This window comes from Triticum aestivum, chromosome 4D (assembly GCF_018294505.1).
Source record: "Triticum aestivum cultivar Chinese Spring chromosome 4D, IWGSC CS RefSeq v2.1, whole genome shotgun sequence".
In the NCBI taxonomy this organism is placed as follows: domain Eukaryota; kingdom Viridiplantae; phylum Streptophyta; class Magnoliopsida; order Poales; family Poaceae; genus Triticum; species Triticum aestivum.
In genome coordinates this window covers 165,176,064-165,195,714 of record NC_057805.1, presented here as the reverse complement: position 1 = coordinate 165,195,714, position 19,651 = coordinate 165,176,064, and the positions used below count along the sequence as shown (strand labels likewise).

Here is a 19,651-nt window from a genome sequence, read left to right as displayed (position 1 = left end):
CCAAACCCAAACCCAAACCCAGTCTACCCAAACCCATAAACTTTCATGCCTTCTCCTCTTCCCCACACTGCCTTTTCACGCTTTCTCCTCTTCCCTCCACTGCCTGCCTTCTCCTCTTCCCTCCAAACATGGTCGTCCAACTTCTTCACGATCCCCCCCCCCTTGCTCATTAGTGAGTCAATCTCACTCTTGCGTAATCTGCAGCTAGTACAGAGAAGTTCGATCCCTTCCTTGCTGGTCAGAAGGTAATCCACACTTATCAGATGCATTGTCCGGATCCAATCTACACATGCCCTAGATTTAATTTATGGGCCTCACACGATATCTTTGATCTTTTTGTTGGCAGTTTTAAATTCATGATGGAGCCAGATCTGATTTTTGGTGAAGTAGTAGATAAGAACAGAGCATTTGAAGACGCTGATGAAGATGCTGTCATCTTTGAGGAAATTAGGGATTCTTCGGATGATCAACAAGTAGAGCATATCATGATGTTGCAGCCTAAGAAGGGGATGACGTTCGATAGTGAGGATGCTGCTGTTAGCTTCTACAAAGATTATGCCAAAAAAGAGGGCTTTGGTGTAATAAGAAGAACCACTAGACATGGAGAAGATAGCAAGCTTGTTTATTTTACTCTTGCTTGTAACAGGCAAGGGAAGGCTCAATATTCATCCAAGAACTCATTTAAACCTAATCCATCAACGAGGATGCAATGCCCAGCTAAGATTAACTTCTCTCGTCATGAGGAGAAGTTCCGCATTACATCTATTACGCTTGACCACAATCATCCTATAAGTCCAAGTAAAGCCAGATTTCTGAGATGTCACAAGAAACTGAACTTGCATGCCAAGAGAAGGCTGGAATTGAATGATCAAGCAGGAATCCGTCTGAATAAAAAAATTGGTTCTCTTGTTATGGAAGCTGGTGGGTATGGTAATCTTGAGTTCGGTGAAAAGGAGTGCAGGAACTATTTGCAAGAGACAAGAAGGCTGAAACTTGGTGCCGGAGATGCACATGCTGTCTACCAATATTTTCTTCGGATGCAATCAAAAGATCCTGACTTTTTCCATCTTATGGATGTGGATAAGGATGGGAGACTGAGAAATGTCTTTTGGGCAGATGCAAGAAGTAGGGCAACATATGAATCTTATTGTGATGTCATCACATTTGACACTACATACTTAACAAACAAGTATAGCATGCCATTTGCTCCCTTTGTTGGCGTAAATCATCATGGAGAATCAGTTCTGTTAGGTTGTGGCCTTCTATCCAACGAAGACACCGGCACTTTTGCGTGGTTATTTAAATCTTGGCTATGTTGTATGTCAAACAAACCACCAAATGTTATAATCACTGACCAGTGCAAAGCAATGCAGAATGCTATTGAAGAAGTTTTTCCTCAAGCTCGTCACAGATGGTGGATATGGCATATCATGAAGAAGATTCCTGAAAAGCTTAGTGGGTATGATAAGTATGAGAATATTAAATATACCTTGTCAAATGTGGTGTACGATTCCTTGACAAAATGTGATTTTGACAAAGCTTGGGTGGAGATGATCAATAAATATGATCTTCACGAAAATGAATGGCTTGCCGGATTATATGATGAAAAAAATCGGTGGGTACCAGCATATGTAAAAGATACTTTTTGGGCAGGGATGTCTTCAACACAAAGGAGTGAGAGTGTGAATGCCTTCTTTGATGGGTATGTTCACGCTAGAACAACTCTAAAGCAATTTGTGGAGCAGTATGAAAATGCATTAAGAGACAAGGTAGAGAAAGAAACCAAGGCTGATTCTAAGTCGTTCCAAGAGGAAATTCCATGCATTACTCATTTTGACTTCGAGAAGCAATTTCAAGTAGCATATACCAATGCAAAGTTTCAAGAGTTTCAAGAGAAATTAAGAGGGAAAATCTATTGCTATCCATCTCTGCTAAACAATGAAGGGCCACTTCTTACATTTAGAATTAGAGAGGACCGTAAGATTTTTTTTTAAGGAGAGGATGGCAGCATTAAAGAGAAATGGATTATTTCAAATTTCACTGTCTTGTTCAAGCAAGAGGAATGTGATGTGTCGTGTATTTGTAGGCTTTTTGAATTTCGAGGCATCTTGTGTAGCCACATCATTACCGTGCTTGCTCTCATGGGGATCAAATATGTACCTTCTAGGTATATATTGCAGCGATGGAGAAAGGATTTTAAGCGCAAACACGTATTTATTAAATGCTCCTACGATGATATGTTGAATACACCAGTTGTGCAGCATTATGATGAATTATGCAAGCGTTCTCACGAAGTGGCAGAGAAAGGTGCAGAGTCCGATGAATTGCGTGACTTGGTGATGGATGGGCTTGATCAGTTAGAAAGAAAGGTTGATGCATACCGTGCTAACCATGCTTTTCAAGTACAGGCAGAAGATCCAACATCAAAGCATGAAGATAAAATGTTAAAGAAAGAAAAACTTGTACTCAGTCCAATCCCTGTTCGCAGTGCAGGCCGTCCTCGTTCAAAGAGAAAGCTATCTAAAGTGGATCAATTGATCCAAAAATTGAGAGCAAAGAAGCGGCAGGTGCCAACAAGTACAACCAAAGTGCAGACTCATAAGGGGAGAAAGGTATCTAGATTTACAGTTATTTTCTTTCTTGCCATTGTAACTTGCTAAAGTGTAAGAACTACCTTATAGCAGAATTACGTCATCAAATCAAAAGGTGGGCAAGACGCTAATCTCCAGAGTTCACAACAAACAGAGGTAATATTTCATTCAGATACTGTTATTGTAGTATTTCAACATGCTTCCCTTTATGTGTAAAGCTTTTTTTCTTCAGGGAAATATTCACTATGAAGGGTATGGGGCTAGAAGTTATTGGTTCTTTCCAAATGAGTTTCAGGTACTTAGTTTGAGAAGTTGTAATTTACAGTACAGTACCAATATATAAGACACTCAAGCATTGCTACATGCTAATTGTTCCAGGAACTACAAACAAATGAGCATGCTACCCCAACTCATATCATTTCTTACATTGATATTCTCCAAGTGCTACACATATTCACAATCAACTATTTGTTGTTAGAAACTATTTGTCAATGACTAATTCGGTTCTTTTAATTTTAAAGGGAAAGAAAAATGCCATGGATCTGCTAGCTGCCAACCTGAAGGAATGAAAAATACATGCTCTGGAGTCTGTTGTACTTCTGAATGGATTTGACGACAATGTCGCTTATAGCATTGGATGCCTCCATTTATTTTCATTAATGTAATCGTATTGTGAGAGCCATCTGTCTGTGTCATCTAGAACAGCTTGTGAGTACTAATTTATCTCTTTTGGAGACAGAGTTATCTAGATCAACTTTTGGAGATATGTACAAGAGCAATTCTTGTTTGCATTATCTTATATTCATTTAAATGTTTCTGTGTTTCACTTATGTTTTTGAAATACTTCTGCATTTACAGTTTAAACTCTCGACCAACATATTGTTAGAGCCATCTGCTTGTGTCATCTAGATCAGCTTGTTTGGTTTAACTTTGTAATCTGAGAAAATGTTCTGAATTTCGGTCAACTAGCAGTATCTCTGACTGGAGAGAAAAATTGAAACAAATCTGAAAGAAATAGTTGTCATAGTGTCATTCCTTTCACATATGCGCACTTTGAGAGTACAAGTAACTTCACATGCCGATGCCTTCACAACCAGCTCACATGTAGCCGACAGAGAGGAACAGCCGGTTCTTGTACTCCCTCCGTTCCGATTTATTCGTCGTGGTTTTAGTTCAAATTTGAACTAAAACCACGACGAGTAAATCGGAACGGAGGGAGTATTTACAAGTCAATTTCTCGCCACTAGATTAGCAATCCAAGTTACAGAAGATCACGACAACTCTCTCCAACCTTAGATCAGCATGACAGGAAGACAAGTGATTGATGAGAGGCGCGGCGTCGATGGCGGCAGCGGCGGCCAAGACGACGACGGCGTGCTCGCGGACTGCTGCACCAATAACTGCAGCTGAAGACAATGAAAGAGATAGAAAGGCGATGTTTGTTGGAGTTGTGGAGAGCCACAAATCCATGTGCAGGTCCGGCCGTCGGTGGGGTGTTGCAGCGGCCACCGCGTCGGTCGCGCGCGCGAGAGAGTGGACGAGAAGAGATGGCTTTTGGGCTATGGGTTGGTCTTGGGCTGCGGATTTCGGTGGATGGTCCTCTCCGTTGCCTCCTGCCCGCGCACGCTCGCAGCACTGCCACGTATGATCATACAGGCATCCGATACAAATGTGTCGTACGTATAGCAGCGCCGAAAAACATGCTTACAATCCTTTAATGCTCCCTCTGTTCACTTTTGTATGGCATTTAAGACAGCTGAAATTGAACTGCTTTAGGTGTTGTCTTAAATGTCTAAAAGGTCTTACAAAAGTGACCAGAGGAAGTAGCATAATATAAGTCATTATATATCCTTTCCCGCATGCAGTAAGGGGAAGATACCAGCACTGATCAAGTTTGGATACAGTACTTGTAGGCAAGGGCAGCAGCGGTACATGTACTTGACAAATAAAATTATACCATATATCGAGCAGACGGTTCCACAAACAGATTAAAAAAGGATTCAATTTGAAAACTAAGCAAAAGCATGATATGGGTGTGAACTGAGCAGAGGACTTCATCTAATCATCGTAATCTCCATCAGCAAACTTGTTTTCAGGATAGAACACGGCCACCACCTGGTTCCCGCCAAACTTCCTGCCATGCATCCCGACCTTCGCCTTGGTCGAGCCGTCGATATCTGCATATTCCAGAAACACCTGCAACGCGGACAACAAAGTCCACGGATCAAAATAATTTTGTTCCTGCTCAACGCATCAGTACTGAGTATGATCAAATCAGAACTCACCTTTCCAACTCCAGGAACAGCAGCGCCGCTGGGGTCAGGTCGTGGGATGACAGCTTTAACCAAGTTACCTGTCCAAGTGTTAGTGAGTACATACATAAACAAGAAATACATGATATATGATCAATCATATCCAATTGGAAAAGAATAGTGTGTCTTCTGTAGGTTAAGCCCGATTGCCAATATTGCATGGGGTTGGACTATAAAAGACTCTGCAATGGCATTTATGTGGACTACAAAAAAGACACACAAAAAGACAACACACAAAACAAATTAAGTTCAGTAACTGAACACAATGATAACAGAATGCAAAAGGGTTCAAAACAAGATGAAGGCAAGTCCATGGATTTCATTTTGTTTACCATATTTGCGCCCTTCTTCCCTCATGTCTTCCAAAATATCCTCGTATTCCTCATCATCTCTCAGTTCATCTGCTGAAACCACCTGGGTCAGGCATACTACCTTTGTCGGTAGAGCCCCTCCAACTTGTAGCACGAGTTTCTGTCAGAAAGCAACGATCAAAATTTGGAAGGGAAATATAAACTCACCGTCATTTTGTAAAATATATATTTTCAACAGCTGAGTGTACCTGCATCTGCACTTGTTGTTGTGCGTGCAACAGGATGGTTTCTTGCTCTGGCCTTGGTTGAGAAGTGCCTTGATTTGCTCGCCTAACAGTGAGGGTCTTGTCTCCCATCTTGATACCATTCAGGGCAGCACAGGCAATGTCGGTGACATTAAGATCCTGGTATACACAGAAGGCATATCCTTTCGAGTTGCCTGTCTCCCTATCCTTCACAAGATCAAATCCTCGCAACGGTCCAAAGGATTCAAGCAACTCCCGCACTTGAGCCTCGGTGAAGTAGTACGGGAGGCCACCCACAAAGATGCGATCAGGGCCTTCTAAACCTCCAGCTGAGCCAGGTGTCAAGCCAACAGCACCAAGATTTAGATTAGGGTTTGGCTGGCTTGGACCCAGTGCAGCAGCCAGGGAAGGATTATAGTCTGTTGGCCTTCTAACTTTGACCGGTGCTCCCTCAAACATTATACCATCTAAGGCCATTGCATTGCTTGCTTCCTCCACAGACCTCATCTCCACAAAAGCAAATTTCTTGTCATGGTTTATGTATACATTAAGAACAGCATCACCAGGACCAGCTGTGTTTCCTCCAATAGCAGCCATAACTTGATTGAAGTATATAGCAACTGTCTGCAGAAAGAATACAAAATTAATACAAAGCGCAGACCAAAAAAGGATAGGCCGTCAAGAAAACAAACAAGTTAATCAAGTAATTACCTGCTCATTGGCAGTTGGTGGAAGTCCACCAACATAAACACGCCTAGCATGCCGGGTAGCCTAGGATAAGGGTGGTTAGCCATGACGTTATATCACAGAACAAAACTAAAATATGATGGAGACAAGCAATAAGAAAAGTCATATACCTGTTGTGTCATGGCCTGTGGTTGCATAACTAGAGGATTGAACTGATGCAAATAGAAGAAAAAAAATTATGAGTAGAAACATATCAAATACTCCCTCCATTCCACAATGTAGTGCCTATAGATTTTTTTGAAAGTCAAACTTTGCCAACTTTGACCAAGTGTACAGAAAAAATTGTCTATATCTACAATACCAAACATGTACATTCTGAAAATATAACTCACGATGTATCCAATGATGTGCATTTGGTATTCTAGATGTACCTACTTTTCTCTAGAAACATGACCAAAGTTTGTAATGTTTGACTTTTGTAAAAATCTATAGGCACTATATTATGGAACGGAGGGAGTACTAGAGTTAGGTTCATTCTGTCACCACCAGAAAAGTAACAAAACAGGGTGAATCAGATTGCCTGGTGGTGACAGAACCCAATCTAAAAGGAAAATAGTAGTCACCTGCGTAGGAGCAGTGAAATTAAACATGTTTGGAAGCATCCCAGTAATAAGAGGGGTAACTGCGGGCAGCTGACCTGCAATTCATCAAAAAAGAACAATTCCTTACAGATATACGTGTGATTATCATGGAAATCCACAGTAATCTAGCATAGATCCATTTCAGATAAAAATACATGGAGAATGGATTGCACATGTTCAAGGAGACAAAGGACTAAAAGCAATAATTATGGAACAGCCATAAGGTAATACTGATTACTAGTTGAAGGCAAACAAGATATCAAACCAGTTGTTTTCTCCTTGTACAATAAGCTACAGTAGTCCGCTCTTTCCATTGGTTTATGATGGACAAAGTGGTCCAAGATTGCTTTCCTACCCAATATGAAAACATAACAAACAAACAAACAAACAAAGATACAAAAACCAAGAACAGCAAAAGAAGAGTCACTCAGTTCCATATAAAACATGGAATAAAATGCAAATTTACAAGTCTTCTACAAACAACAACAACAACAACAAAGCCTTTAGTCCCAAACAAGTTGGGGTAGGCTAGAGGTGAAACCCATAAGATCTCGCAACCAACTCATGGCTCTGGCACATGGATAGCAAGCTTCCACGCACCCCTGTCCATAGCTAGCTCTTTGGTGATACTCCAATCCTTCAGGTCTCTCTTAACGGACTCCTCCCATGTCAAATTCGGTCTACCCCGCCCTCTCTTGACATTCTCCGCACGCTTTAGCCGGCCGCTATGCACTGGAGCTTCTGGAGGCCTGCGTTGAATATGCCCAAACCATCTCAGACGATGTTGGACAAGCTTCTCTTCAATCGGTGCTACCCCAACTCTATCTCGTATATCATCATTCCGGACTCGATCCTTCCTCGTGTGGCCACACATCCATCTCAACATACGCATCTCCGCCACACCTAACTATTGAACATGTCGCCTTTTAGTCGGCCAACACTCAGCGCCATACAACATTGCGGGTCGAACCGCCATCCTGTAGAACTTGCCTTTTAGCTTTTGTGGCACTCTCTTGTCACAGAGAACGCCAGAAGCTTGGCGTCACTTCATCCATCCAGCTTTGATTCGATGGTTCACATCTTCATCAATACCCCCATCCTCCTGCAGCATTGACCCCAAATACCGAAAGATGTCCTTCTGGGGTACCACCTGGCCATCAAGGCTAACCTCCTCTTCCTCACACCTAGTAGTACTGAAACCGCACATCATGTACTCGGTTTTAGTTCTACTAAGCCTAAACCCTTTCGAAAATTTACAAGTCTTAAGAAAATATCATTCCCACAACAATCATTACCAAGCCTTCCAAAGCATCCACTGCTACTAAACTGTAGGGCTCCAGTTCTCAGAATGGGCCAATTCCCGTAGCTCAGTCAATTTCTGGTAACAAGCCAAAGAGGAAAGTTGCCAGACTTCTCGTAGACAATCGCAAGCAAAAGCTAAATCTTCAATAATTTGTTCGATTGCGAACCAAAAATATTTACGAACTGGAACGTGCTACCATTTCTGAAATAAATGATGATCCGTATTTATAGGAACAATAATTTGCATTCTGGCTGTTTAGTACAAGTTCGCGGCAAAGCATGTGGATAGATATTGCAGTGAAAATGAACGGATGTACATAGTCATTCCAGAAGCTCCTATTATTATTGTAAATATATAATTGTGCATAACAGCTGGTTAGCAGTTCCTTAACAGATCATCTTTTTTAGTCCTAACCATAGAAACATGTGTAAAAATGCAAAACTAGAAACATCAGTATTGTTTGCCACATACCTGGGGTCGCGCCAGGAGTAACCATAGGAATGGCTTGCGATGGTCCCTGGTCAAATCCGCTCACCCGCTTGCTGTTTCAGGGCAGCAGGCAGTTATGTAAGTAGTTCAACAAGCAGGAAATAGCAGACTAGAGAAACACAATAGAACCAGCATAATGTATATAACAAATAACATATCATGCAGGAAAGATTTGCATCAGATAAACAATGTATTAGCAGTTGACATCCAAACAGAAAGAACGAAACCAATGCATGGATTTTTAAGTGCAAACAATGAAAGAAAAGCATACAAGAATAGTATCTGTGACGGATCTCGAAAGGAATGGTGATTTGTCTTCCTCAGAATGCTGACATGTTAAACGTAGATAATAAACCTTTGGAAGAGATTCAAGTTTCAACACATACCTCTTTGAACGAGAACGCGAACGAGATCTGGATCTGCGTTCACGACCCTTAGAACGGGAGCGGGAGCGATGCCTGCGATGGCCATCTCTGTCACGGTCTCTTCTGCATTACCAGTTTATCTCAGAATACACCAGATTTCATAGAATCAGTAGCACATGTTTTTTGTATAGAAGATGATGTTATCAAGATAGGATGAGTATATGGAGGATACTAGATTAGCATTCTACTGTGATAACAAAACATTTCTCCAGAAAACATGACTTGGCTATTTCTGTCCCAAAAAGAACAATTGATTAACAGAGCCTTCATTTTAGCAAAGGAAAACAGATTTTACAAAATTCAACACCATGCACACAAAGGTTACAATAAACCTTCAGCAAGTAGCCACCCACAAAGGAACAACATTAAAAGCGAACCTCGCACCAAGTTAAGCATATTCCCTAGAGTACTTTGAAAGATGTCAATTTGGACTCCACTCTCCAAAACGTGACTCTACAACTCATTTCTATCGTGAAATTTTATAGAACCCAGCAAGATTATGTATTATGAGTAAGTTCTTTTTTAGACAAATTTGAACATGTGTTGTGAACCTGTAATCACAATGGGATAACTACTGCGCTGAAGATAGCCAGACAGCATGGCTGCGAGAGGTTTAGATGGACATAGACTAGATGAGAGGATATTTGGAAGACAATAGATTGGTTCTTTCTTACTTCTCCCAAACAAAGGTGACATAACATCTTATATAATATACTGCAGGACCTTACATAACAAAATAAGAATTCTAAAGTATTAGCCCTATCAACATAACCTTATATAGACAAAACCCATAAGTCATTAAACAGCCATTTTGCTGTGCATGTGAGCATGCACATCAGCAAAATTGTTGTAGCTGCTGGATTTGCTAGATTGGTTCACGTCTGATCTGGACATGAGAGCATCTCTAACGCAACATACATTAATTCGTGCACTCTTAAGTGAGTTCTGAATCTTAATGTATTAATTTTGGCATGTTCAACTTCTCATGTTAAGGTTTTTATTTTTCTAATTCTGCAGAAATTCCCATAGTTCAAATCTTAAGGAATGAATATATATTCTATACAATAATTAGAAATCAAATCTCAAAAATAATTTTGCGGCAACGTGCAGAGTATTGTTAGTGTTTGGTTGGTGTCCAAATACCAACCAACATTAACAATTTTCTGTCATAGCCAGAACTGTGGTCTTTATTTGGATGGTTAACAAACTTTTGGCGTGCCCATGCCAACTATTATCCATTTTTCTAGCCAATATTGGACAAAACATAAACAAGCAAACCCTTGACCAAATACTTGGTAGGATGAACTTGGCTCAAGCAAAGCATACCCGGAGGCCTGGAAACCTATAATGCTAGAATTCCTATATACACCATAGACCATAATCAAAAAGTATCTTTAAAACAAACACCAGAAAGGGCGACACGAGGGCAAGCAAATTTTACATCATGGAAAATTTCAGAAGATTAAAAGCCTCGTGAGTAACAGAGACGGATGGTTTTCAACGTAGTTACCTAGAGCTCAGAAATAGGCATGGTGGAACTAACATAACTAAATCCATGGAAGTTTAGACATGGTACCTTTCAATATCATGGTCACGGCTGCGATGACGATCATGGTCATCAGAATGGCCACGGTGCTCCCTTTTCTCACTTCTTTCACGGTGCTCCCTTTTTTCACTTCTTTCACGGTGCTCCCTATGGTGGCGGTCGCGTTCCCGGTCCCGGTCACCCCGGTCCCTCTCCCTGTCCTTATCACGGCCCCTTTCTCTATCTCTTCCATGTTCTCTATCACGCTCCGTGTCCTTGTCCTTCTCTCGTCCTCTGTCCCTCTCTCTAGATTTTGAGGAGCTTCCCTCATGTGACTGTACCTCCTGCTGGGGACAAAAGGAAGATATTAATTAGATTTCTTGTAGAATATAAGAATGATATCAGTTTTGCTAAAGCACATCTAGATGTGCCATAAGTATTGCACATCTAAGTCCTATGTCATTGGTCTTACATCGAGATTTGTGTGGATATTTCCTTTTTCTTTTTTCTTTTCCTCTTTGTGCTTGATTCACCCACTTAGATGTGCAATAATTAGGGCACATCTAGATGTGCCCTAGACACACCCGAATGATATTCTTTCATCAACGACGATGTGATCACCATACATTAAGGAACATATGCAAAATACTTGCTATTTAGAGACATCAATGGACCGCTTGAAGACATTATTCAAACAAGCAACAGAGGAATACACCCACAAATTATCTTAAGGCAGAATCCAGAACTTGTACATAGATCTTCACACCTAATAAGATAATAAAGTTAACAAAGCATGTGATTATCAGCTCAATGCATCAAGAGATGACATACAAGTAGCTTAACAAAAACAATTTGAGGGAAGCAACAGAATAAAATGCAGCAAGACGTATACATCAGAAACGTAGTCTCACATCAATAGTGAGCCGCGGCAGTTTCAAAAAGTAGCCGCTCCCACAAGGCCACGAATATGACACCAATCAAAACAAAACCGACTCTAACAATCGAGAATCCCCGCGCCCAGATAGGCGCGCACACATCTCCGCAGATCAACACATCTGCGCAGCCAAACAAGCACTAGTCTGCCTGTACCTCGCACAAGCTGGACATGACCCACGGTTCAGCTAGACCGCTACTCGGATCAAGTGGATCAGAGGAATGCACCTGGGAGCGACCGTCGGGTTGGTCGGAGAAACCGGAGGGCTTGGTCGGCGGGGAGCCTCCGGTGACGGCGGCGGCGGCGTTGCCCTCGTAGCGCTCCTCGTACTCGGCCATGCGGCGCGACAGCTGCAGCTGCAGCGGCTGCGGCGAGTCCGTGGGGGTGGCGATGGCCTGCTCGGTCGGTTCGTTCTAGGGTTTGGCTGGTTCGCCGGTTGGAGGAAAACCAGGTCGGGACAGGTTGAGCACGGGACGGGAGAAGCGGGTAACTTTTATATATGGGATAATTAGATTTATGCCCCTTGTTGGGTCTCACTCCGCTGTTTTGCCCCTAATTTTTAAAAATCATCGTTTCTGTCCAAGTCACTTTGCTCCTCTTTTGCCCTTTGACCTTTTGATCGTCAGTTTAAAAACTTCATAACTAATTCATACTAAATCAGAAAAATTGCAAATAAGATACCAAAATGTTCGGAAAAATATCACCTATATGTCAGTGTCATTTGCATTCATGAAAAAGGTGTTTGAAAGTGTCCATCCGAGTTTTAGCTCTTATGCTACCACCATGAATAGTAAAATCTAAAAAAATTCAAAAAATTCAAAAACAATTGGTGGCAAAGAATGAGAAATGTTTTAAGTGCTCGCCAAGCTTCGTCAGGGAATGACATTCATGGGTGCCCCAGCAGAAAAAACAATCAGCACTCCAAAATATATTATTTGTTTGCCATGACTTCCATGAATGTCGTTCCCTGATGAAACTTGACAAGCACTTAGAACATTTGTCGTTCTTTGCCACCATATTTTTTTGAAATTTTTATATTTTACTATTCACGGTGGTATCAAAAGAGCTAAAATCCGGATGTGCACTTTCCAACACTTTTTTCATGAATGCAAATGACACTGACGTATAGGTGATGTTTTTTCAAACATTTTGGTATCTTATTTGCATTTTTCTGATTCAGTATGAATTAGTTATGAAGTTTTCAAACTGGCAGTCAAACGGTCAAAGGGCAAAAGCATAAGAGGAGCAAAGTGACTTGGACAGAACTGGTGACTTTTGAAAATTAAGGGTAAAACAAACGAGTGGGACACAACTTGGGGCATAAATCTAATTATCCCTTTATATATTGTCGGCTGACATGCGGGGCCAATATTCTTTTTTCTTTGAGGTTGGGGCCAAGATTCAGATGGGTGTTTTGAGCCAAGGGCCCCGGAGTCCCATGGATTTTTTTTAGGGTGGAGTCCCATGGATTTGGTTGGTACTAGTAGGCTTTGCTGCGCCGTTTTTCTCTACTTGTTGTTGTTCTTTATTTGACACATATAAATTTATAACATATATATATATATATATATATATATCACACACTATGGTTATATTATTTTGTTTATTAAAGTATAATTCCTTCGTCTAATACTAATTGTAGCTCAAAAGGTTGTATCTAACATTGAAATACGACCAGGTACATCCATTTGAGCAACAATTAATACGGGAGGAAGGGAGTAGTAAAAGAAAAGTTGTGAAGAGTATCAACAAAAAGATAGAAATCAACAAGTAAAGCATGCCATTAGATAATTCGAGAGTGCCAATACAATATTCAATAGTATAATGTTTATTCCTGACAACAAATAGGTTTTCTTTCTCATATCTTAATAAAAAATCAAATTACCCTTACTACAGCGAGATAGTACACCATGGCCGTGAGTACTAACTTGGAAACTTCAGAGGTTCATTACCGATTTGAGCTTCACCACTTAAAAATATTTGTTAGAACGACAAATTTGATACATACATGAAGATATGAAAATCACACTACGTTAGGTCGCTGTCGATGACCTAGGATGGGGGTGGCCAGCAAGCCATCGAAGGGTGATTCCCAGATCTGGACGTGGCAAGGAAGTGCATGGGCAAAGCTGCATCGAATATTATGATGTGGCCGGAGCAAAGCATGGAGATGGCCGAAAACCTAATGCACAAGAACCGTAAAAAAATCAACCAGGTATGCAGCAACGGAAGATTCCGCACGAAAGTAACCGTGAAAATGCGACGAAGAAACCCCGCTCAACAATTCTCGCCGACCGTCAAACCGAAACCCTCCTTCCACATATCATCACCAACGGACGCAACACTAAGAACATCTCCATCAACATGTGTATATCTTGTTGTCTAAAGTTTCATATACACAATAGTCTAAAAAGATTCCATTATTTATAAAACCAGTTTTTCAGCAAATTCTCTATATTTCTTCTCTTATACTTTAATATATTATCTTAGAACTACATATTCAACTACTATTTAAACAACTATAATTTGAACTGCACAGAAGCTGAACAATTTGTAGAAATTTCATCTCCTTCCATAAGAAAAAATCAAATCAAATTTCCTATAGCAAATCCAATAGCATCATCTCTACATATATAGCAGTAGTAGCCTCACCAATCGCAGTAAGCAAATCCAATAGCAACACCTCTAAATAAATAGCAATAGCAACTTCTGTAATCACGGCAAAAAAAATCAAACAACAGCTTCTCTAAAGAAATAGCAGCAGCAACAGCTTCTCTAAACTAACACAACCGGAACGCCGTCGCCCGTGCTTCGCCACAATCAACAGTGACACTGTGAACTCCGTTCCCACTCATCCGCCCATACCACAGTGAACGGAGGCACAAAGCCGACCGCTGCTCCCTTCCCCTTCTATGCTCGTGCTTCCTCCTCCATCCGCTCCCGGCTGCAGCCAAGCTTGTGCTCCCTCCTCATCCGGCATATGCAGGCACGACCAGAGCTCTCGGCTACAGCCAGGTTGACGACGGCTGCTCCCTTCCCCCTCCTCTGCCCAGACAACAAGGACCGCAACCATGCCGCTGACCGTAGTTCCGCCCTCCCCTCCTCCAAATCCACGCCAGCGCTCGCTGCTCCACACATCCTCAAAGGATCGGGGCACAGGTGGGCGTGTCGGTCGTCGGTTCCGGCACAGATGCTATGAGACATGAGCAGTAACCCACGGCAGCCGACGCAGTCGTACGTCTCCCCATGGCCGCGGCACACCGGCCCAGCCGTCCTCTCCCGCAGCCGCATTAGAGAAGTCTCAGGGGCCCTCGAAGGCACGCGGCACCCAGCTAATCCACATGACTTCCACGCAAGACACGTATAGATGAAAAACGGATACGCAAGTAACCCAGCTGCCCACACAAACCTTCTCACCCACTGTCACTCTGAACCCACATAGTTTTCACACCTTCGATTCACCAGACGAGCTCATTTCACGGGAGCTTAGTATCTGTACCGATATATTATTGGGAAATTTAAACCAATATAAGGAGGCTAGCCAACTCGGCTTCTAGGAGGCTCCCTCGATTGGGCCTTCGTCGGCCGTCGGATCTGGCCTTCTGGCGTGGCTGGACCGTTAGATTTTCACCTCACGGTCAAACCCGATTTTCACCTTGCAGTTGTTTTGACTGGCCCATGACGAGCGGGCTCGTCTCGCGTGCTTGTTGGCTGGGTTGGCCGTGCGTGTGTGCATGAGGTTTTGGCCAATCCGTACCCCGCATCCCGCAACCAATCCATCCTCGCCTCATCCCACTCCCGCGCCAGCCACCACCCAAACCATAGCCCCCTTTCCCCTGGATCCCCACAGCCTCTCTCGCCTCCTCCATCCCTCCTCCACGCCTCGCCGCCGCCTCCGCCTACTATTCCTCCTCCACCACCGTTGCTACTTATCCACCACGCTAGCCCCTCCACTTCAGCTTCCTTTTCTTCGTTGTCTGCACGCGTCAGCGAGGCCTGGCTCCAGATCTGGCGCGGGTTAGGCGAGCTCGGTGGTGGGATGAATGGGCAGGGGAGGTGGGCGATGAGGGCAGGCAACAGTCGGCTCGTCGCGATGTGGTGAAGCTGCAGGGAAGAGGGAGGAGGTCGGCGATAGGGGTGCAGCGCGCTCGGCACACGACGGGCGCGGCGGTCAAGGCCAAGGGCGCAGCTGGGGAGTTGCACACGCGTCGAGTAACGGCGACCGCATCCGCTGCCAACATCGAGGTGAGCTTCATAGTCTCTCTCTCCACGCAGCCTCCTCCCCTCAGCCCTGGATCCATGGTGGCGTGTTCACATACCCTTCCTTTTTTTCTCTGGAAAGGCACAAGGAGACATGCCTCATCTTATGCAGCCTCCTCTCCTAAAGACTTGTACAACACTGCATATAGTTTTTCTTTGTCCATGTGATTATTTTGTGATTTTATCTCTCTGCAGCCACTTTCCATGATTAAGTTCAGAAAATGGCGGCAACAGTCGGTTGAATGGTTGAAACAGTAGTCAATTTGGTTCATATGCCTTGAAGAATTTCTAACAGAACTCTTGATCATGTCATTTTTATAACTGAATTATGTCAACTGTTTCTTCTACAGAGCAATTGTTACTACCACTTCGATATACAGGCAAATAGCTGAAGCTCAAGCCTCTTTTCTGAATTTTGAATTAGTTTGTGTAGATTTCTCGCTGATTTGTGTCTGAGGAAGTCATGAATTAGACATGTATTGCTTATGAAAAGCTAATTGTATATTGGCTTATTGCTAGAGAAGCAGAACATATTGCACATTGGTGCATTGCATCATCAAACAGTGGCTTAAAAGAGTGGAACAAGTTAATGCGAAAACACACTTTATTATACTCAGTTGCATCCGCGTATCATGTATTGCTTTCATGTATGCATTTGTTCTGTACCCACTGGATTGAATTGCCATTTGTTCTGTACCCAGTGGATTGAATTGCTAGATCCATTCATGTTTCATTGATGAAATATTACCGAAGTCATTCTTTCACATATAAATCATCTCATTTTTTCCTGATGGGGAAACCTAACCCGTGAATTCTATTTATTGATTCAGATTTTTCCATTCGGCAACATGATTTGGTGCAATGCGAGCTTCATGTTGCCTAACCTACGAGCTTACTGTGTGTTGATGGAAATAGTCTCACCAACGTTGTTTTATTTAGTGGCCAGACATTGAGACATGGAGGCCGAGTGGCACAACACCTCTGCTACAACCAGTTCGCGTGATGTTGTAACCGGCTTAGCCCCCAGCTACAACCGGTGCCACCGCTGTGGAGCTATCCGAGGCCGGCCATGGTGACCTTCCATGTCGAAAGCTGCAACCACCTCTACATAGCTGGAACCCGCGGCGCCGAAAGTTGCAACCACTGCCGGGGAAAGCTGCAACCACTACCCAATTTTGCATTTTTTTGCTACCGTCGTTTATTTTTTTGCTGGAACCAGCACAATTTTTTGCTACCACTGGTTTTTGGGTATGCTGAAACAAGCCCCAATTTTTGTAATTTTTGCTACCGACAGCGTTTTAGTTTGCTAGAACGAACTTTATTTTTTGCTACCACCGGCGTTTTTTATTTTGCTGGAACAACGCCCAATTTGCATGTTTTTTGCTACCACCTTTTTTTAGTTTACTGGAACCAGTGCCATGTTTTTCTACCACCGTCGTTTTGGATGCAAACCATGGTGTTGTCGTGTGAAAACCGGCAGACCTCGCGGTAGGGGTCTCGAGTGGATATCAGACATATGGTAACAGGAACAAGGAGACGATGTTTACCCAGGTTCAGGCCCTCTTGATGGAGGTAAAACCCTACATCCTGCTCTTGTTTATATTGATGGAGATGTATCGAATACAGAGTTGATCTACCTCGAGATCGTCAGATGTGTTCTAACTCTAGGGCTAGGTGAACGAGATTGCGTTGATGTCACCTCTACAGGATAAACCCTTTGGCTTATATAGACGCCATGTAGGGCTCCTAGGGTTACAAGGTCGGTATCTAGGCGTGGAGGCGGCAAGAGAAATCTTGGAGTACATGTCAAGTCTTCGACCAATGCAGTCTTGATCTCACCTCGAGCGTGCAACTTCCGGAGTCCATCTTGAGAGTAATGAAGGCCCATTGACCCAGCCCGGAGAATATGGGCTGACTAGGTTGGCACCCCCTAGTCTAGGACACCGTCAGTAGCCCCTGAACGGGCCTTTGATGCCGAGGATGAAACTCTTGGACTTCGGTTCCGGAGCCTTTGGCTTGACAGGCGAGTTCCCATGCACGATCTCTTCAAGTAGTCTTTGGAAGTTTGATAGCTCCGCCGGGTGGGCTCGGCTCTGCTGCACGTGGCCCTGGTCTTCTGAATTTGGTAATTATGTTTTTACAGGGAAGCAAGTTGCTTTATGGCGAAATGTCGAAGCGACGGCCTCTCCCCCCTTTTTATTTACGAGCCAGGCATGCGGATTTACCATACACCCCAACCCCTCTTTCCAAGCAAATCGTGCAAGCACTCCCCTCCTCCCAAGTCCAACCTCGAGAGTTTCTCATGGCGATAAACGGAGGCTCTTCGAGGTGCCCTCACGGCCCTGTTAGAGGTGACTAGGCAGTTGCGTTGTCTCGTGCATCCAACTGGAACGCCTGGCCAAGCAAGGATATTTGCCAGATTCAGATATGAAAGCGACCCGCTAAGGATTGACATCCATGAATAGGCAAGTGCATACAGAGAATCACCCTTCTCCTCAAGAGGGAGAACGGGTATGCTTCGTCTCCTTGCTGCATGCCTAGGGTTTCCCATTCACCCCTTCCTCCGGGGTCTGTTGGAGTTTGTTGGGCTACAACTTCACCCCCAATTGAATTATACATATCGCAGGGTACGTCGCCCTTTGCGAGATGTACCTCGGGTGTGAGGCGCACTTCAGGCTATGGGGGAAGTATTTCTGCGTAGTGCCCTACTATCCTGCCGAGATGTTATGAGGTCGGGGCAGCCGAAGTCTGCCGAATCAAAGGGGCCGAATACCCATTAGGTACTCCTCAGGAGGACACCGACGTCTGGCCAACCGAGTGGTTTTATATAGATGACGTTCCCCTCCTCGATCCAGTTCGGCCGGGACTCCCCTTGTTCTCCAAGGAACCCCCGAAGAGGTGTTATAGTTGGAGGCCATAAGGCCCTGCCTAGGAGGAAAGTGCCAAGGTAACCAAGCTGGCAGCTCAGGTGAAGCAGTTGATGAGCATCGGCCTTACTATAATAGATGTAATGGCCACAGTGATAAACCGAAGAGTCCAGCCACTTCGGTAGTGCCCTCATCTGTTGCGCGGGTTCAACGGGGTCGAAGACTCTTCACGAACAATTCGGGAGAGCTTCTTTGACCAGGCAACCTTTGGGACAACGTTGGCCGGCATTTATCAGGGGGCAGCGGGGGACTTTGCCCGGTGGCAATTCCAAAATGGGTTGTCCTACTACAATTTCGCCGACATAGTAAGTTTTCCTAATTTTCTCGTATATCCAAGTTGTTCAATAATCAATTTACCTGATAAATCGTTTATTGGTTCTTGAACAGAGATGGAGGCGTTGGGTTTAGGCCATAAGCATCCCGGCACCCGAACCGGAGTCGCACCGCCGAGCAGAGGAACCTCTTTTTAGCAAGGATAAGGATTTAGCCCTTATATATGAATGGAGGAAATTTTATCTGGAGAGCCTTGACGGCTTAAGGGTGGACATTGCACCCGATGTACCGGGGACAAGGCCAGCTTCATTGGTAACGTCCCCTTCCTCTAATCAAAAGCGGACTTGATGAGGACATCAATACCATTGTTACACCCACAACCCCGGCTACTATACATACTGGACCGATTACTAGAGCTCGCGCATGCCAATTAAATTACCAGGTACTTTCATTTCTTGGTAATGATTCTAATGTTCATGAGAATATGATGCTGCCTAAATTGGATACATTTGTTTTGCTTACAAATGAAGGGCCTAGCTTGGAGAAGGATGAACATTGGAGCAAGAACAAGCATGGAGTTGATGGCATGCGCAAGGGAGAAAAGAACAGAGTTTCAAGTGATGATTTCAGGACTTTGAAGCCACCATAATGAGTGCATGAAGCCTTGGACGAAATATACAAGATGCCACTTCATAATTTTCGTCCAGAGGCTATTCTAGGTGCTGCGT

At 43.5% G+C, this 19,651-nt stretch overlaps 2 protein-coding genes and 1 long non-coding RNA gene across 8 annotated transcripts; 2 read left to right on the top strand and 1 right to left on the bottom strand.

Annotated features, from left to right (window-relative positions):
- The first annotated feature begins 30 nt into the window (after nucleotides 1-30).
- LOC123097034 (uncharacterized) lies at nucleotides 31-3,382 on the top strand. Of its 4 annotated transcripts, none has more exons than XR_006446887.1 (5): nucleotides 31-245; nucleotides 347-2,612; nucleotides 2,685-2,747; nucleotides 2,824-2,886; nucleotides 3,113-3,382. XR_006446887.1 is itself a non-coding variant. In XM_044518810.1 (4 exons), exons 1-4 carry the CDS (start codon nucleotides 2,142-2,144, stop codon nucleotides 3,158-3,160), a joined length of 648 nt encoding a protein of 215 aa, XP_044374745.1. In that variant the 5' UTR covers nucleotides 1,999-2,141; the 3' UTR covers nucleotides 3,161-3,382. The 4 variants fall into 4 exon arrangements, 2 of the variants coding, with proteins under 2 accessions (XP_044374745.1, XP_044374744.1); XR_006446888.1 differs by having other exon boundaries at nucleotides 2,682-2,747; XM_044518810.1 differs by lacking the exon at nucleotides 31-245 and having other exon boundaries at nucleotides 1,999-2,612; nucleotides 2,682-2,747.
- Nucleotides 3,383-3,585: 203 nt separating this feature from the next.
- LOC123097035 (splicing factor U2af large subunit A) lies at nucleotides 3,586-11,948 on the bottom strand. 3 transcript variants are annotated; one of them, XR_006446889.1, is made up of 11 exons: nucleotides 11,691-11,938; nucleotides 10,581-10,876; nucleotides 8,966-9,067; nucleotides 8,562-8,632; nucleotides 6,770-6,843; nucleotides 6,317-6,358; nucleotides 6,171-6,230; nucleotides 5,463-6,083; nucleotides 5,236-5,374; nucleotides 4,877-5,106; nucleotides 3,586-4,787 (listed from the first exon to the last, which is right to left on the bottom strand). XR_006446889.1 is itself a non-coding variant. In XM_044518813.1 (11 exons), exons 1-11 carry the CDS (start codon nucleotides 11,799-11,801, stop codon nucleotides 4,650-4,652), a joined length of 1,719 nt encoding a protein of 572 aa, XP_044374748.1. In that variant the 5' UTR covers nucleotides 11,802-11,948; the 3' UTR covers nucleotides 3,586-4,649. The 3 variants fall into 3 exon arrangements, 2 of the variants coding, with proteins under 2 accessions (XP_044374748.1, XP_044374747.1); XM_044518813.1 differs by having other exon boundaries at nucleotides 4,877-4,944; nucleotides 10,581-10,873; nucleotides 11,691-11,948; XM_044518812.1 differs by having other exon boundaries at nucleotides 4,877-4,944.
- A 3,099-nt stretch (nucleotides 11,949-15,047) lies between these two features.
- LOC123097033 (uncharacterized) lies at nucleotides 15,048-17,052 on the top strand. The gene is made up of 2 exons (XR_006446886.1): nucleotides 15,048-15,708; nucleotides 16,663-17,052. It is a non-coding gene; the product is annotated as an uncharacterized lncRNA (long non-coding RNA).
- The last annotated feature ends 2,599 nt before the right edge of the window (nucleotides 17,053-19,651 follow it).

Excerpts from the sequence above, each read along its gene's own strand:
- LOC123097034 (XM_044518810.1), top strand. The coding sequence starts at position 2,142 with ATGGGGATCAAATATGTACCTTCTAGGTATATATTGCAGCGATGGAGA. Across the intron at positions 2,613-2,681 it reads AGACTCATAAGGGGAGAAAG|CAGAATTACGTCATCAAATC; the intron begins GTATCTAGATTT and ends ACTACCTTATAG. Across the intron at positions 2,748-2,823 it reads AGAGTTCACAACAAACAGAG|GGAAATATTCACTATGAAGG; the intron begins GTAATATTTCAT and ends TTTTTTCTTCAG.
- LOC123097035 (XM_044518812.1), bottom strand. The coding sequence starts at position 11,801 with ATGGCCGAGTACGAGGAGCGCTACGAGGGCAACGCCGCCGCCGCCGTC. Across the intron at positions 6,844-8,561 it reads TACTCCTGGCGCGACCCCAG|GTCAGCTGCCCGCAGTTACC; the intron begins GTATGTGGCAAA and ends GATGAATTGCAG. Across the intron at positions 4,945-5,235 it reads GGAAGAAGGGCGCAAATATG|GTAACTTGGTTAAAGCTGTC; the intron begins GTAAACAAAATG and ends ACACTTGGACAG.